Source organism: Heterodontus francisci, chromosome 22 (assembly GCF_036365525.1).
Source record: "Heterodontus francisci isolate sHetFra1 chromosome 22, sHetFra1.hap1, whole genome shotgun sequence".
Classification (NCBI taxonomy): domain Eukaryota; kingdom Metazoa; phylum Chordata; class Chondrichthyes; order Heterodontiformes; family Heterodontidae; genus Heterodontus; species Heterodontus francisci.
The window spans coordinates 81,626,967-81,646,166 of record NC_090392.1 but is presented as its reverse complement, the minus strand read 5'-3'; the positions used below and the strand labels follow the sequence as shown (position 1 = coordinate 81,646,166).

The window sequence follows — 19,200 nt, the reverse complement described above, 5'->3', positions numbered from 1 at the left end:
CAGTGCTGTATCTCTAATCTAATCTAATCTAATCATGACTCTGACAGGACTTTTGTTTATTTCACAGGCACAGATATTGGATTGTGGCGAGTTCGCAGCCTTTACTGAAGATGACCCGCCTGCTGATACTCTCGATCCTGGCAGGTATGAACTCTCTGGGGAATGTGACTTTCTGGTCTAAACAAACAACATTAACAGGCACTGTGGTTGGGACATTTTCATCAGGCTTGGTCCAGTGTACAGCCAGTTAAACTGTAAGACTCGGCAAGTGCAAGTCTAGTTACAATGTCTCCAATGTCAGGTTTTACTAAGATTGTTAAAATTAAAAACAAATCTCCTGCTTTCCTGAGTCTTAGCCCAACGTACAAAACAATACTTTCGAAAAGGAGCAATAAGAACCATTAACTATGGCTGTGGTTCTGCTGCCAGGTGCCTTTCTGTTATTGCAAAATGTTTGATCACAACAGAGAGAAAAAAACTGGATCCCTAACATCAAAAGCACCTGGTTGGGGGGTGGGGGGTGCACGCGGGGTGAGGGGGGGAAGCCATGTGACTAGTTAATGTAATGGCATCACAGGTTCATCACACAAGTGCCAGGCAATGACCATCTCCAACAAGAGAATCTAACCATCTCCCCTTGACATTCAACGGCATTACCATCGCTGAATCCCCCCATTATCAACATCCTGGGAGGGTTACCATTGACCAGAAACTGAACTGGAGTAGCCATATAAATACCGTGGCCACAAGGGCAGGTCAGAGGCTGGGAATCCTGCGGCGAGTAACTCACCTCCTGACTCCCCAAAGCTTGTCCACCATCGACAAGGCACAAGTCAGGAGTGTGATGGAATACTCTCCACTTGCCTGGATGGGTGCAGCTCCAACAACACTCAAGAAGCTCGACACCATCCAGGACAAAGCAGCCCGCTTGATTGGCACCCCATCGACAAACATTCACTCCCTCCACCACCGATGCACAGTGGCAGCAGTGTGTACCATCTACAAGATGCACTGCAGCAACGCACCAAGGCTCCTGAGACAGCACCTTCCAAACCCGCGACCTCTACCAACTAGAAGGACAAGGGCAACAGATGCATGGGAACACCACCACCTGCAAGTTCCCCTCTAAGTTACACACCATCCTGACTTGGAACTATATCACCGTTTCTTCACTGTCGCTGGGTCAAAATCCTGGAACTCCCTTCCTAACAGCACTGTGGGTGTACCTACCTCACATGGACTACAGCGGTTCAAGAAGGCAGCTCACCACCACCTTCTCAAGGGCAATTAGGGATGGGCAATAAATGCTGGCCTGGTCAACGACGCTCACATGAATAAAACAAGTTGAGTTTGCTCTATTGGCATTAATTATATTTTTAAACTGGAATAATCCTTGTGATTAATATAAGTTTCGTTAAGTGAGCAGATAACATTCGAGTTTTGAGTCGCGGACCAACAGGGCAGGTTCTGGGAAGAGATTTCAGATCCAGTTCTGAATGGCTCCCCCACTAATGCAGCTATTTTATGAATTTTTCTTACACGAAGCAGCTTTGAGTTATCTTGCAGCATCTCATACACCATTTTCCTTCCTGTAATTATACTGTGTTGAAATCACCACTTGTTGCTCAATTCACCATCCAGCTCGTTCTTCTCACCTCTGTTCCAAACTGAAATGGAGCAGACTCTTGCTGGTTGTGAGCTGCCAGTGTCCACTCACAGTCACACTCACAGTCACAGTCACACTCACACTCACAGTCACACTCACAGTCACACTCACAGTCACACTCACAGTCACACTCACACTCACACTCACAGTCACACTCACAGTCACACTCACCACTGGCCACTGACTGCAGAATTCCAGGAGGCAGGAGCACCGAATCAAAGGTCAAAGGTGAGCAGGCATTCCTCACTGGAGCCATTAAACTGCCAGGCGGATAATGACTTTAAAATGTCACCTCTCCCATCCCATCTCACCCCAGCCTACATCATCAGGCACCCTACCCCACCCCACCCATCACCCACCCCACCCATCACCCACGCTATCCCATCCTATGCCATCATCCAACCCCACCCATCACCCATCCCATCCCATTACACCTCATCCTAATCCGTCCAAGCTCACTCCTTGTTTTTTGTTTTAATACAAATTTTTTCTTCATTCATGGGATGTAGGCATCGCTGGCCAGGCCAGCATTTATTGCCCATCTCTAATTGCCCTTGAGCAGGTGGTGGTGAGCTGCCTTCTTGACCCACTGCAGTCCATGTGGGGTCGGTACACCCACAGTGCTGTTAGGAAGGGAGTTCCAGGATTTTGACCCAGCGACAGTGAAGGAACGGCGATATAGTACCAAGTCAGGACGGTGTGTGACTTGGAGGGGAACTTGCAGGTGGTGGTGTTCCCATGCATCTGCTGCCCTTGTCCTTCTAGGTGGTAGAGGTGGGAGGGAGAGGCTTTCAGTGTAATTCACTGCATCCTGTAGATGGTACGAGCACAGTTTTTCAGTGATGGAGAGGGTGGATGTTAAGTCTAGCAGGAGGAAACTACACTCTGCTGGATGGTGTCAAGCTTCTTGAGTGTTGTTGCAGCTGTACCCGTCCTTCGATTGTTGTGAGTGAGGATGCAGAAACTGCAGGGTTAACCTATAGCACTGGTGTAAAGTGTCTGCCATTCTATTCCTATTTCACAGTGTTGCCCATGGTAAAAGGCCAGATGATTACAGCGTTGAATGCCTGCACCACAAAGAACAATGACTTGCGTGTTGACTGCAACCACCATAAGATGGCCTCTGGTAACATCAGTTATGAGTGGAGTCTGTTTAATGTAAAGAACGAAACAAAGGTGATCGCGAGCACAATCCACCCCAACAAGATAGATCGCAGTTTCAAAGGTCGTGCACATGTAATGTTTACAGATGTGTTGCTGCAGCTCACCTTGACTGGGTTTGGTGAGGCCTTTGAAGGGTTATACATGTGCCGTCTTCGTTCTGACACTCATCCACAGAACGACTACAATAAAACAACGCCAATTATGAAAGGTAAAGATATCTTCAGCAGAAATATCACAGTGTGAAGTGTTTCTCAAAGGGCCCTGGGCAGTTGCAGGTCCCTTTTTATTTCCAAAAATATACTTTATTCATAAAAATCTGTAACAAAAAACACATTACAAAACAGTTCAAAACAGCACCAAGTTGACATTCCAGAAAGTGCAAAGGAAATCAGTTTTCTTCAATACAGGAGTGAGTTGCCTCACAACACTTCCATTCCATTTTACATGCCATGTACATTTTACAGCTAAACCATATTTGGTGTATACAACCCGAGGAGTTTCCCATGGACCCAGCCCCTCAGTTCACTCTGGTGGGGGACCTTACACAGTGGTCTTTCCCCGTTGAGCCTTTGCAGCGGCTGCCCCAAGCTTTAGTGCGTTCCTCAGCACGTAGTCCTGGACCTTGGAATGTGCCAGTCTGCAACACTCGGTCATGGACAACTCTTTTCTCTGGAAGACCAGCAAGTTTCGGGCAGACCAAAGAGTGTCTTTCACTGAATTGATAGTCCTCCAGCAGCAGTTGATGTTTATCTCGGTGTGCATCCCTGGGAACAGCCCATAGAGCACAGACTCCTGTGTTACAGAGCTGCTTGGGATGAACCTCAACAAAAACCACTGCATCTCTTTCCACACCTGCTCTGCAAAGGCGCATTCCAGAAAGAGGTGGGCAACGGTCTCTTCCCCACCGCAGCCACCTCGAGGACAGCGTGTGGAAGGGGCGAGACTCAGGATCTAACGGGGAGGGCCCTTCTCACCACCAGCCAAGCTACATCTTGGTGCTTGTTTGAAAGTTCTGGTGATGAGGCATTCTGCCAAATGACTTTTGCAGTCTGCTCGGGCAACCATCCGACAGGATCCACCATCTCCTTATCCCGTAGGGCCTTGAGGATATTCCGTGCAGACCACTGCCTGATGGATTTGTGGTCAAAGGTGTTTTCCTGCAGAAACTTTCCCATGAAGGATAGGTGGTACGGCACGGTCCAACTGGATGGAACGTTCCGCGGCAATGTTGTCAGACCCATCCTTCACAACACCGGGAACAGATAGAACCTCAGCACGTAGTGATACTTGGTGTTTGCGTAACTGGGGTTCTACACACAGCTTGATGCAGCCGCACACGAAGGTGGTCATGAGGATGAGGATGACGGTGGGTACGTTTTGCCCCCCTTTATCCAGAGATTTGAACATCGTGTCCCTGTGGATACGGTCCCTTTTCGATCTCCAGATAAAGCAGAAGATGGCTCAGGTGACTGCCACAGCGCAGGAGTGGGGTACGAGCCAGACCTGCGCCACATACAGTAATAACGTGAGCGCCTCGCACCTGATGACCAGATTCTTAACCACAATGGAGAAAGAACTCTGCTCCCACATGCTCAGTTTATGTTGTACCTTGGCTACTCGCTCCTCCCATGTTTTGGTGCACGCCCCAGCCCTTCCGAACCATATCCCCAGCACCTTCAGGTAATCTGACCTGACGGTGAAGGGGACAAAGGATCGGTCAGCCCAGTTCCCAAAGAACATGGCCTCGCTCTTGTCGCGATTTACTTTGGCTCCCGAGTCCAGTTCGAACTGGTCGCAGATGCTCATCAGTCTGCGCACGGACAGCGGATCCGAGCAGAAAACGGCGACGTCATCCATGTACAGGGAGGTTTTAACCTGAGTGCCTCCGCTGCCTGGGATTGTCACCCCTCTTATGCTCGCATCCTTCCTAATAGACTCAGCAAAGGGTTCAATACAGCAAACAAACAAGACCGGGGAGAGAGGACAGCCCTGTCTGACTCCAGATTTGATCGGGAAACTTTCAGATTCCCACCCGTTGATTGACACTGCGCTACTGATGTTTGTGTAGAGCAGTTTGTTCCAATTGCAGATTCCCTCCCCAAACCCCATTTTGGAAAGCACGTCGATCATGTAGGTGTGCAATATCCTGTCAAAAGCCTTCTCCTGGTCCAGGCTGATGAGGCAGGTGTCCACCCTCCTGTCCCGTACATAGGCGATCGTATCCCTGAGTAGCGCGAGGCTATCAGAGATCTTCCTGCCGGGTACAGTACAGGTCTGATCGGGGTGAATCACCAACTCCAGAGCAGACTTGACTCGACTGGCGATGACTTTGGACAGAATCTTGTAGTCAACATTAAGCAGTGAGATGGGCCGCCAATTTCTGATTTCTGCCCTCTCCCCCTTCTGCTTGTAGATGAGGGTGATGATGCCTTTCCTCATGGATTCTGACATGCTGCCGGCCAGGAGCATACTCTCGTATACTTCCAGCAGGTCCGGGCCGACCCAGTCCCACAGGGCCGAGTACAACTCGACCGGTAAGCCGTCACTTCCGGGAGTTTTACTCGTCTCGAAGGACCTGAAGGTCTTTGTCAGCTCGTCCAGAGTTAGCAGCTTGTCCAGTCTCTCCCTCGTGCTGTCATCTAAGACCTCTGTGATAGATGACAGGAAGGACTGGGAGGCTCTGCTATCTGTGGGCTTCACGTCATACAGCCCAGAATAAAAGGAATTGCTGGCAAAATTAGCATAATTCATGGATATTGTCTTTATTCATGTAAAGTCATGTCAAAGGTCACATTTATTATGCACCAAAATTCAGTATCAGGGATTTCGATTGGCTAAAAGTAACAGACTTTAAAACTGTTGCTTAACTTTACTCTGTATCTAACCCTGTTTTTTTTGAAGGTGGCCTTTATTCCCCAGGCCCCCTTTGTATACATTCTAAAATAACTTTATAAAAAACAGATAAATAAATCAAAAACAAATTAAAATGTCATTTTCAGCATCAATGATGCACCCCAGCCCCTGCGGTGCCCACCAGTCACAGAAGGCCTCAAGACTGCCAGCAGACACTGCATGCTCATTCTCCAGGGACACCCGGGCATGAACATAACTGCGGAAAAGAGGGGGCGGACCCCCCGATGGCCTGCAGCCAGGACTTGTGAATTGCCACCTTGACCAGGCCCAGGAGCAGACTGACGAGGAGATCCTCCTCCTGGCCCACGCCCCTCCACACCCAAAGATCAGGAGCATGGGGCTGAAGTACAACCAAAACTTGAGGAGCAGCCCCTTCAAATACTCAACGAGGGGCTGCAACCTCACACACTCCACATATACATGGAATACGGACTTGTCCAAGCTGCAGAAATTACAGGCAGCCTGGGAGTCAGTGAACCTGCTTAAAAGCCTATTGCACGGGACTGCCCTGTGCAGCACTCTCCACCCCAGGTCCCTGATGTAAAGGGGGCCATCACTTGGTGTGTACTACAGGCCCCCAAACAGTCAGGGAGAGATAGAGGAGCAGATATGGAGGCAAATCTCAGAGGTGTAAAAATAATAGGGTAACAATAGTAGGGGATTTCAACTTCCCCAATATTAACTGGGATAGTCTTCGTGCAAAAGGCTTAGAGGGGGCGGAATTCTTAAAATGCATACAGGAGAGCTTTTTGAGCCAGTACGTAGAAAGTCCTACAAGAGAAGGGGCGGTACTGGACCTAATCCGAGGGAGTGAAGGCGGACAAGTGGTAGAAGTGTCAGTGGGGGAACATTTCGGGGATAGTGACAATAACTCTCAGATTTAAGGTCGTTATGGAAAAGGACAAAGATGGACCGAAAATAAAGGTACAGAACTTTAGTTAGGCCACACTTGGAATATTGCGTGCAATTCTGGTCGCCACACCACCAGAAAGATGTGGAGGCTTTGGAGAGGGTACAGAGGAGGTTTACCAGGATGTTGCCTGGTCTGGAGGGCATTAGCTATGAGGAGAGGTTGGAAAAACCCGGATTGTTTTCACTGGAACGACGGAGGTGGAGGGGCGACATGATAGAGGTTTACAAAGTTATGAGCGGCATGGACAGAGTGGATAGTCAGAAGCTTTTTCCCAGGGTGGAAGAGTCAGTTACTAGGGGACATCGGTTTAAGGTGAGAGGGGCAAAGTTTAGAGAGGATGTGCGAGGCAAGTGTTTTGCACAGAGGGTGGTGAGTGCCTGGAACTTGCTGCCGGGGGAGGTGGTGGAAGCAGATACGATAGTGACGTTTAAGAGGCATCTTGACAAATACATGAATAGGAAGGGAATAGAGGGATACGGACCCCGGAAGTGCAGAAGGTGTTAGTTTAGGCAGGCATCAAGATCGGCGCAGGCTTGGAGGGCCGAATGGCCTATTCCTGTGCTGTACTGTTCTTTGTTCTTTGAATTGGGGGGAAGGCCAATTTGAAGATGATAAAACGGGATCTGGCCAAAGTGGACTGGGAGCAACTACTTGTTGGAAAGTCGACATCAGACCAGTGGGAGTCATTCAGAGGAAATAAGGAGAGTTCAGAGCCAACATGTACCCATTAAGGGCAAGAGGATAACCAGGGAAAGAGTAGGGCCCATTAGGGACCAAAGTGGCAATGTGTATGTGGAGCCGGAGGACATAGGTGAGGTTTTAAATGACTACTTTTCATCTGTGTTCACTATAGAGAAGGACGATGTACGTGTAGAAATCGGGGAGGGGGATTGTGATATACTTGAACAAATTAGCATTGAAAGAGAGGAAGTATTAGCTGTTTTAGTGGGCTTAAAAGTGGATAAATCCCCAGGCCCAGATGAGATGTATCCCAGGCTGTTATGTGAGGCAAGGGAGGAGATTGCAGGGGCTCTGACACAAATTTTCAGATCCTCTCTGGCCACAGGAGAGGTACCAGAGGATTGGAGGACAGCAAATGTGGTACCATTATTCAAGAAGGGTAGCAGGGATAAACCAGGTAATTACAGGCCGGTGAGTCTAACATCAGTGGTTGGGAAACTATTGGAAAAAATTCTGAGGGACAGGATTAATCTCCACATGGAGAGAGAGGCAGGGATTAATCAGGGATAATCAGCATGGCTTTGTCAGGGGGAGATCGTGTCTAACTAACTTGATTGAACTTTTTGAGGCGACGAAATGTGTAGATGAGGGTAAAGCAGTTGATGTATGGACTTCAGTAAGGCTTTTGATAAGGTCCCGCATTTCTGGTTAAGAAGGTAAGAGCCCATGGGATCCAGGACAATTTGGCAAATTGGATCCAAAATTGGCTTAGTGGCAGGAGGCAGAGGGTGATGGTCGAGGGTTGGAAGCCTGTGACCAGTGGTGTACCGCAGGGATCGGTGCTGGGACCCTTGCTGTTTGTAGTGTACATTAATGATTTAGACGTAAATATCGGAGGTATGATCAGTAAGTTTGCAGATGACACGAAAATTGGTGGTGTCGTAAATAGTGAGGAGGATAGCCTTAGATTACAGGACGATATAGATGGGCTGGTAAGATGGGCGGAGCAGTGGCAAATGGAATTTAATCCTGAAAAGTGTGAGGGGATGCATTTTGGGAGGACTAACAAGGCAAGGGAATATACAATGGATGGTAGGATCCTAGGAAGTACAGAAAGTCAGAGGGACCTTGGTGTACTTATCCATAGATCACTGAAGGCAGCAGCACAGGTAGATAAGGTGGTTAGGAAGGCATATGGGATACTTGCCCTTATTAGCCGAGGCATAGAATATAAGAGCAGGGAGGTTATGATGGAGCTGTATAAAACACTAGTTAGGCCACAGCTGAAGTACTGTGTACAGTTCTGGTCACCACACTATAGGAAGGATGTGATTGCACTGGAGAGGGTGCAGAGGAGATTCACCAAGATGTTGCCTGGGCTGGAGCATTTCAGCTATGAAGAGAGACTGAAAAGAACAAAGAACAAAGAAAATTACAGCACAGGAACAGGCCCTTCAGCCCTCCAAGCCTGCGCCGATCCAGATCCTCTAGGCTAGGTTTGTTTTCCTTAGAGCAGATAAGGCTGAGGGGGGACAGGATTGAGGTATACAAAATTATGAGGGGCATTGATAGGATAGATAGGAAGAAACTTTTTCCCTTAGCGGAGGGGTCAATAACCAGGGGGCATAGATTTAAGGTAGGAGGCAGGAGGTTTAGAGGGGATTTGGGGAAAAAAAATTTCACCCAGAGGGTGGTTGGAATCTGGAACACACTGCCTGAAGTGGTGGTAGAGGCAGGAACCCTCACAACATTTAAGAAGTATTTAGATGAGCACTTGAAACGCCATACAATACAAGGCTACGGGCCAAGCGCTGAAAAATGGGATTAGAATAGTTAGGTGATTGATGGCCGGCACAGACACGATGGGCCAAAGGGCCTGTTTCTGTACTGTATATCTCTATGATTCCCACGTAGATAGACCTCCACTGGGGTTTCCCCTCACAGCCAGATGGTGACAGGACCGCCAGGACGTGTCCGGCCAGCTGACGAGGGCAAGGAAGTGGAGATTGTGCAGGAGCAGCCTTTACAGGAAACCCCTCTGCGCCGTTTGGAATGGCACGGACAGCATTTCCGAGAGGCAGTTCTGGTTGTGCAGGACCGGCTCCCGAGAGTTTTGGGGCCTGGGTCCGATGAGCACTTCCGGCCAAGCAGGCCTGGTTTCCTGCAGTGAGGGGCGTCCCGGGGGCTTTGGCTATTTCTCAGCCCGGTGGTCCGTCCCTGGAGCCGGCTGCCCCGACAGCTGAGGCGCTCTCCTCCGCTGGCGGGGGCGCACCCTGACTGGAGGCGACCCATGTTCCAGACTCTGAATAGATCCCGGTAAAAGACAAGCAACTGTCTCCGAGAGGCGCAGCTAACGGTCTCCACTGGGAGCTGTGTGTCGTTGTGAATGCAGTGCCCCTCGTGGAAAAAACACGTCGCCAGTGCACACCATCTGGGAGGACGCTTGATGTACAGGTATCTCTGCAGGGTCCGGACGCACACCAGCAACTGGCCGCCCTCCTCGAACGGGAGACTCAGGACCGCGGCAGAGGCCCAGTGTTTCCTCTTGCCCCAGAAGAAATCGGCGAGCTTCTTCTGGATCTTGGTGGCGGGGCCAAAGTGACCAATCTGTACCACAACATGGAGGCCACCAGTTGGTTTATGACCAACGCTCGGCCCCTGTAGGAAAGAACTCGGAGCAGTCCTGTCCAGCGCCCCAGCCGAGCGGTGACTTTCGCCTCCAACTCCTGCCAGTTTGTCGGCCGGGCTTCCTCAGTGGGACTAAGGTGGACTCCCAGATAGAGGAGGTGCATGGTGCTCCACGCAAAAGGGTATTAACTCGTCCGGTAGGGAGTCCACCGGCCACTGACCCACCAGGAGTCCGGAACATTTCTCCCAATTGATCTTTGCAGAGGACGCGGCAGAAAAGGTCTGCTGGCAGTCATGCATCCTCCGCAAGTCAATGGGATCTGTGACCGCAAGGAGCAAGTCATCAGCGTAAGCCGAGAGGACGACCCGCATGGCCGGCTCACGCAGAGCCAATCCCGTCAACCTCCTGTGAAGCAGGCACAGGAAGGGCTCCACGCAGATGGTATACAATTGGCCGGACATGGGGCATCCCTGACGCACTCCTCTCCCAAATCGAAGGGGTGCCGTCAAGGACCCGTTAACCTTGACTAGATACTCTGCGGCGGCGTAAAAATGTTGGACCCAGGCCACAAAATGCAGCCAGAGTCCGAAAGAGCGCAGAGTCCCGAAAAGGTATTTGTGATCCACCCTGTCGAAAGTCTTCTCCTGATCGAGGGAGAGAAAGGCGACCGACTGACCAGTCCTCTGGGAAAGATGGATCAGGTCCCGGACCAGGTGGATGTTGTCCTGGATGGACCGGCCCGGGACCGTGTAGGACTGGTCGGGGTGGATCATATGGGCCAGCACAGAGCCCAGGCGGGTAGACATAGCCCGGGCAAAGATCTTATAATCCGTGCTGAGGAGGGAGACCAGACGCCAGTTAGAAGCAGGACGATGACCGCTCTGCACCACGAGAGGGGCATCTCCCCGGTTGCCAGGCTTTCCCCCAGGACCCGCGCGTAATCGTCCCCCAGGACATCCCAGAACGCCCTGAGGAACTCCATGGTCAGCCCCAGGGATTTGCCCCTTGAGAGCTGGTGGAGGGCGCCAGTCAGCTCCGCCAACGTGAGCGGAACCTCCAATCCTTCAGCGCCCTCCGGGCTGACTGACGGATCCGTGATGGAGGATCTGTTGTCGGTAGGCAGCTCGATGAGCTGCTTACGGATCCCCCGCCATTTTTCCAGCGAGTAGAAAAAGGGTGAGGCGCGGTCCAAATCTTCCAGGATCTGGATCCGCGACCTCACGTACGCGCCTTGGGACCCTATGAGCTGCAGGTCCCTCAGCGCGCCCTTCTTCTCTTTGTACGCCTGCCACAGGGCCGGGTCCGCGACGGCATGACCGAGGCGGGATTCCAAGTCCAGCACCTCCCTCTCAAGGCGCCCGATCTCGGCTTCCCGCCTCTTGGTCGACCCCTTCGCGTACTCCTGACAGAAGACGCGGATGTGAGTCTTGCCCACATCCCACCATAGCCTCAAGGAGGGGAAGCCCCCCTGCTTCCTTCTCCAGTCGGCCCAGAATCGACAGAACGAGTCCCGAAATCGCTCGTCCTCCAGCAGCCGGTTGTTAAAGTGCCAGTACGCGGACCCCGCCCGCGTGCGGAGGGGAGTGAACTTCGCCCACACCAGGTGGTGGTCCGAGCACGGCACCAGCCACATGGAGGCCGCCGAGACGCGGGAGACGTACGCCTGCGAAAAGTAGAGGCGGTCGATTCGGGACCCTCCTCCTCCAGACCTCCACGTGAAGGCGCTGGAGTCGGGATGGAGATTCCGCCAGACGTCCACCAAGTTAAGGGAGCTGATCAGTCCCCTCAACTTCTCCACCGACGCTTGACCGCGCTGGGGACCGGAGCGATCCCCCACCTCGAGGGTGCAGTTAAAATCCCCCCCGAGGATGATGCACTCGCCGCTATCGATGGAGCTCAAGAGAGCGGACACTTCTTCAAAGAAGCGCGCTTGCAACGCGCCGGGCCTGGGCACGTACACGTTCACAAAGCGGAGCGGCACGCTACCCAGGCGAACAGCGAGGTGGAGCAAGCGGCCCGGCACTAGCTCCTTGACCCCCAAGATCTCCGGCTGAAAAGTCGGGGCCAACAAGATAGCCACCCCACTAGAAATAGGGGTGAGGTGACTGATGTAGACCACACCCTGCCACTCCAGGAGCCAGGTGGCTTCGTCTCCCGGAACGTTGTGGGTTTCCTGCAGAAAGCTCACCGTGTATCTCCCTTCCCTGAGGACTGAGAGATTGTGAAATCTGCGGTGAGACCCCCTGCTACCGTTGATGTTGAGGCTGGCTATGGTTATCTTCATGTCAAAGGTACTTAAAACCCATCACCAACACCTCACTGTGAGGAGGGAGTGGAAGTGCATCTGGCCTTCCACTCCCCCAGCAACCCATTGAGGAACACATTAAAACGGCGCCTCTCAACCAGTTTCATGCCCGCACCCTTGCCTGCTTTCTTGAGGGCGGCACGGACGGACTGGATGATCAGTGCCAGATTCGACCAACGGCCGAGGGCCACCTGAACTTTATCGCGGCAACCCCTGCAAGCTGCGAGGAAATCCCGGAGTTCCGCCGTGGGGATGAGAGGAGATTCGGTGGGCGGCACGAGGGACTCCACCACCTCACTGGCAATGGAATCAAGGTCATCCTCCATGCCCCACATCGAATCCCCATCCTCCTCCGGGTCGTCACCGCCAGCGGCCGACACATCCACCACACACTGTGGGGCGGACGTCCCGGCCGCGCCAGCTGGTCCTGCCTCCGTCACGATCCCACCCCCAGGATCGATGTCGGAGGAGTCCTCTCTGGGTTTTACTGTGAAACTGGAGCCTGTGGGCGCCAACAGTTCAGGACCCACCTCCACCTCCATCCCAGGCCAATGAGTGGTCCAGGGGAGACAGAAGTTCCCGACTCCGGAAATCCAGCCGGAGCCGAGACCGGAGGCGGAGAGAGGAGGCCATCTCCTGCTCCGCCAGCACCCACAGGCCCAGCAGAAGGGGCAGCATTCTCAGTTATAACCGGGTCGGGTGTCTCCTGGTTGGTGGTGGACTCTGGCTGGGAGGGCCGACCCTCTGGGGCCTCGCCCTCCCCTTCACTCAGGGCACCCGACCCAGTAGCAGTAGCAGAATGGGCGGCGTCCTCAGGCTCCCCCACCACAAGCAGGGCCCCACTTACTCCTTCAGGAGGGGCCTCATGTACCGGGGCCTACCCCTCCCCTCCATCCTGAGGAATTGGGAGCTCCTGCCCGGACTTTGTAGCCTTGGTGGTGGCGGTAGGGGAAACCTGGGGACCCGAAACAGGAGACAGCTCCCCTCCAACAGATGGGCCCTGCGCCTCAGGGCCCCTCGTTCCCTCTGTGGAGGGGTGCCTTCTCCTCTTTTTCCCACGAGGGCGCAGAGGCTCAGAGACCTCCATGTCATCAGAGGCCTCCTCCTCCGCACTCTCCTTTTTAGTCACCCTGGGCCTGAGCCCAGCCCTGGGACAGGTGGATTCCGTGAGAACAGGCTTTGGGCTGAGCTCAGGCTCGGGTTGTTTCAATGTGTCCAGGGGACGCGCCTCTTGATGTTTCTTTTGCCTCCGCGTCTTCCTTCCAGTTGGACGGGCACTCCCCTCCCCGCTGGAGGCTGTGAAAACCACAGCCTCCGGAACCGACTGTTGGATGTGTGGGGGGAGTGGGAGGAGGTGCTGTGGAACCACCCTGGGCCGCCGAGATGGAGCTGGCGGCCGGGAGGTTGGGGCAGTTCTTACGAACATGCCCCACCCCCTTGCAGACATGGCACCGCGCCCCGTCCAAGGTCCAAAAGACGCGGTAGGCCGTCCCCTGGAACTTCACATTAAATTGGCCCTCCGTGTCCTCCTCCCGCGCCAGCTGCATAAATAACTGGCGGCGAAAGGAGTAGACATGTTGGAGGCTGTGCTCCCGAAGACCAAGCCGGACTGGGGTGATCCCCGACCTCACCTCCCCCAGATGGTGCAGGTGGGGGAGGAGGAGCTCACTGGGAATGAAGGGTGGGACGTTGGACAACATTATCTGATGCGCAGTGGTCCCCAGAGGGTCCACTGGCAGGAAGGTCCCCCCCACAGTGAGCCCTTTACTCAGGGCCAGGGAGCCTCAAAAAGAACACAGTCTTCTCATACATCTTGGAGGCCGCAACAATAGCTGAGGGGCCGACAACCTCTGCCATTGCCTTCACACAGGCCTCAATGGACATGTTGGGGTGGGGATAGCTCTTCACCCCATGGCTGGATGTTATCAATTTAAAGGGTGACGGGGCCATATGGGCAGCCACAGAGGCTGCAGCTGCATAGGTTGTTGAGGGCCCCGCCACCGGTGATGAAGGGCTTGCCATGTGTCTGAGAGCTAAACCCACCCCAAATTGTAGGCTTGAAAACCGAATAACTTAAAAGATTCACAGGAGATATTGAATATCTATAACCAAAAAAACAAACAACAGGTTCGGGGAGAGGCTGGGGGAATAGAGGAGAGGTAAAGACAGGCTGTGAGGGATGACTTGCTTTCTGGAGGTGGTGCTCACAGCACTCTTAAAACAGTCTTTGCACTTGGTCTTCTGGTTGGGGGAGGCGTCTTCACCTGGGTCAGCTGAAGCTGCCCAGGCACTATCTTTCTGTCTGTTTAGCCGGGCAGCTTCAGCTGACCCAGGCTTGGCAATTCGGGTGGGGAGGGAGCTTCCCTGTGTGCTTTTGCAGCAGCAACAGATTCCTGTTGAATTGGCAGCCCCACCCCTTGTTGTTCCAGCCACTTGTTCCTCCCCCAACAGTCCAAAGTAAATTACTGGTGTTCAGCACCCACCTCCAGACAAAGCCTTGTTTCCAAAAAATGTCTCTTTCTTCTCTTTAATGGAGATTGTTGTTGAAGTTTCACCTCTGCTTAGTTGTAGCTGCTCTCCCTTGCTCAGTGTAGCTCCTCTCTCCACCTCTGCAACCTCCAATTGCCACCAGCACTCTCAGCTGAGACTCGTTGCTGCAATCAGCAGTCAACACTGCAATTAGACAGCAGCCAACCCTGTTTTTTTTTGTAGAGGGAGCTTTACTCTGTATCTAATTCTGTGCTCCACCTGTCCTGGGAGTGTTTGATGGGGACAGTGTAGAGGGAGCTTTACTCTGTATCCAACCCTTTTTTTGTAGAGGAGGCTTTACGCTCTAACCTAACTTTCTATTAGATGGTCCTCAGTCAGTGCTGTGAGTGCTAGGGATGTTGCTCCTGATTGTTGACCAGTGACTGCTACTGGGGAGCATGGATGAGTTAGTGGATGGTGTGTCAGCACTGAGCTGGTTGAGCTTTCATGGACGGTGAGATTTCCAGGAGTATTCACTTGACTGCGGGCTTCAGCAGCGTCCATTTCTCCCAGTAGGCCTGCTGGTTGTCCACGGCTGCGGACCCTTTGATTGGACCTCCCATCTCAGGACCCTCCCACTCTCCTTCATTGGACAGTGAATGCCTCTTAATTGGCCGCGTCCCATAACATCACAACACTGTGCAACCAGCCGACGCCGTTGGGGCCAGGACCCACTTTTGGTCTCGCGGCAGAAAACCTTCAGAGGTGGTAAGATTCCGCTCTGAGTCTCACTCCAAGCTTAAGAGGGTCAGCAGGGCAAAGGGGGACTTGGTGCTTGGGAAGAGGGTGCCCTTGGTGCAGCACAGGTACCAGGGAGAGTGGGTTCTCAGTGCCTGGAATTTGAATGGTGTCGGCCTCCCTGGCATCGCACAGGCAGAAGAGCAGGGGCAGGGTTGCCAAGGACAATTGGGCAGCCAGCTATCCAAAAGGAAAGCTGCAGCTGGCAATGGAGGCACGGCTGTCAGATTTTGGGCCCAGCTGCGGAGTGGCACACCCTACGCAGCAAGGGCAGAACCCTGGGCGTCAGAAGGGCACGGGAGAGGAAAGAGGGGCAGGAAGGCAATGGAGGCAATACCCTCAACACAGGATCTACCGCTGAAGATGGAGCCACCTGGAAATGACTGAGACCCAGTGCCATAGGAGACTGTGACTCTCCAGGCAGACGGTCACAGACATCTGTGCCCTCGTCGCTGAAGACATCATACCATGCCCTGCCAGTGGCTGTCAAAGTCACTGTGGCCTTGAGCTTCTTCACTTCTGGCTTCTTCCAAGGATCAGCTGCAAACCTTAATGGCATCTCAAAAATATATGTACGCCACTGCATCTTGCTGGTCACTGGTGCCCTCTTTGACAGCAAATTCATTCAATGACAAACATGGCATCACAGGGACAAATGGCATTGGGTTTTTCTGCCATTGCTGGATTCCCTCAGGTGCAGGACATCATTAATTGCCACCATATGGCCAGTGGGATCCATCAGTAGGAAGGGCTTCCATTCTCTCAGTATCCAATTGGTCTGTCTCACACTTCATCTGACATCCCTGGTTCCCACCCCCACCTCCTGGGTGCACACCTTCCTGGCAGTTGCCATGACTCCTTCATCCTCTGGCAGTCCAGGCTGCCTCAGATCTTCACTCCAACCCCTAAAGTGCGTGGATAGATCCTAAGGAACAAGGGAAATCCCTTGAAGAGATGGCTACTGACCCCTTTATGGGAGCCTCAGACAGAGGCGATGCAACCATTGGGACAACCACTGAGCAAGCCATCGGGCTGCTGAAAATGCAATTCCATTGCCCTCCATTACCCTCCCGCAAGGGTCTTGGTCATTGTGGTGGTCTGCACTCTCCATAACATGGTCTTCCAGAGGTGTGGACCTTGAAGGCAGTGAGGCCCTGGAAGGAGATAACTCATTGAGGGAGGAGCAGGAAGTATGAGAGGAGGGGGAATTGGAGGTGGGGTGAGAGGATGCTGAACAGAGAGATGTCTGTGCTGCATGACAAGGTGGTCCCCTCCTGCCACTCTCTGGGAGGAGGACCTCCCTCCTTTCCCTCATGGCCTCCAGCATTAGATCCAGGTTGGCATCAATGAAATGAGGGGCGGCCCTGCCCTGGGTGCCAAACGTCCGGCTCTCCTGTGACATCTTACTTTCCTCTGGTGCTGTGGATGGCTTTGACACAATCAGCAGATTTCTCCTCAGCAGCCTCAGTGATGGCTGCGTCTCATACTTCATCTGACATCCCCCGTTCACGCCCCCACTGGCTCCAAGTGGACATGAAACCCGTCTCCATGCCAATTAAGGTCTTCCCCATCTGAAAAACTTAACTTTAATCAGTCTTCCACTGGAGGCAGGTTTCTGACCTGAAAACAAACCTGGTTCCTGTTTCCCGCCTCCATGGTGAAAATTCAGTCCATAGAGTTAGATCTTGACTCTGTACAAGTGTAAAATGGATGATTGTGAGTCAGTCTGTCTTACATCTCTCTCTGTTTTTATTTCAGCCGACTTCCATGAATTTGATGTGTAAGAGGCTGCAGACTCACTATCACCTGTTTAATAAAATCGACACAAAAAGTCAAGTGCAAATACACTTGCTCTGAACTTTCTGTTTCACGTGCTGGAGAGCACTGGCCATTGGAGGGCTTCTGGCTCATTTACATCACTGCATGAGAAGCAGAGGTGACACGAGGAAAAGCTTTTTTACAAAGCAGGTGTTTACAAGTGGGAATGTGCTACCTGATAGAAGCTTTTAAAAATTGCAGTTGAATGGGGAAAGAGCAGAGGAGTGGAACTGACTCAACTGGTCTTTGAAAGAGTCAGTACAGACTTGATGGGCTGAATGGCCTCCTTTGCTGTACTATTCTATGATTCTATGTAGCGGGAAAGATAAGGAATACTCCATCCTGGTGTTGTTACTGGGAGGAACTGTTGAGGGTGTTGATGCTTCCTGTCACAGGCAGATACAAGGACAGATTTTCTAACCCTTTATCTTTTCTTCATTTAATAAATTTACAGCAAAGCTTGCCCGATGTGGTGCTCCTGGACTCGTGCTGTACAGTCCCTGGATGCTGAGCCTCCTGCTGTCACTCACTGTCCTTCAAGCCCTGGATGCACTGCCTTTCGGAAGTCAAAATTAACGCTTCATCTACCGGAACAGAACAGGCATGACTCCGACTGCTCCATGGAATCAGCCATTGTTCTATGTCGTTATCTTTCTGCCCTCCCCCATTTGTTTTTTTGTCGATTAATTTCCTGTTGTTATGTCAGTGACTTCACTGAGCAGAAATGTGATTTCGACAAGTTGCAGTCACGTGAATGAAGCAGCTCCCAACCTCCGCTCTCCAGCTCTGATGCATTAGTTCTGATGTTCGCTGAAGGGTTTCTCTTGGCAGGCAGTGGGCAATGACACTCTTTAGAAGCCAACAATGGCTGTATTGGTTGCAGTAACGTTGGAGTTGAGGTCCTCTCATTAATCACTTGATGATGCAGAGTAACAGAGAAAAGGGGCAGTGTGGAGAGAGAGAGCATGAGAGGGAGGATGGGGGGGTGGTCATCTGGGGTTCAGCCCCCAGATGTTAGAGAAATCTCCAAGCCTGTTTGTGAAGAAGACGCTGAGACTAGGATGCTTTAGTGGAGATTGTTTATTGCTTGTCATAAAGCTTACTTCTGCTTTCCAAACAACACCACCAATCAGTGCTGGCTGGCTCTTTATATATACACACTTAAATACAATTAACTAATTAACACCCAACACTTGTTCACCCTATTATCTTGAACTACCAGGTATTTATCATCATTAACAGAACTTGAGACCCTAACACACAGACCCTGTGATTGAAGCTGCTTTTCCAATAGCTGTGCCAGAATCTGCTCCCAAACTGTGACTGCAACTCTTCCGAATAACACAATTGATAAAAGTGCTTTAGCCTCTATCAGATATAATGCTAGCCTGCTCAGATATGCATCTGTATATATTGGGAAATCCAACTCTGTTGAATTGAAGGTATTTTCTATTTACGCTGAGAGCCGTGCAGTGAAATTTTTAATTGCCAATAAATATTGTCCATTTTCTTTTTTCAAATTGAAAATGTAGAGTGTCCTCTGTTTGTTTTGTGGAGAATTTGTTCCATTTTCACTAACAACTTCCCTCCCATCCCCTCCCCTCCATCCCCTCCATTCCCTCCCATCCCCTCCTATCCCCTCCACTCCCACCTGTCCCCTCCCCTCTCTTCCCTCCTTTCCAACCCCGCACCCCTCGCATTCTCTGCCCTCCCTTCCCTTCCTTCCCCTCTCTTCCCTCCTTTCCAACCCTGCTCCCCTCCCATTCTCTGCCCTCCCTTCCCTCCCCTCCCATCCCTCCTTTCCCTTCCCCCCACCCTCCCCTCCTCACACCCTAATCCTTTGA

General features: G+C 52.0%; 1 protein-coding gene across 2 annotated transcripts in view; it reads left to right on the top strand.

Moving 5' to 3' along the window:
• Positions 1-18,883, top strand: part of LOC137381492 (thy-1 membrane glycoprotein-like) — a 37,035-nt gene extending 18,152 nt beyond the window's left edge. For both annotated transcript variants that reach the window (XM_068054170.1, XM_068054171.1), the window contains exons 2-4: positions 68-144; positions 2,691-3,038; positions 17,811-18,883. In XM_068054170.1, coding sequence (XP_067910271.1) covers positions 111-144; positions 2,691-3,038; positions 17,811-17,932 — 504 coding nt within the window. In that variant the 5' untranslated portion in view covers positions 68-110 and the 3' untranslated portion in view covers positions 17,933-18,883. The remainder of the gene's footprint in view (positions 1-67; positions 145-2,690; positions 3,039-17,810) is intronic.
• Positions 18,884-19,200: the final 317 nt, after the last annotated feature.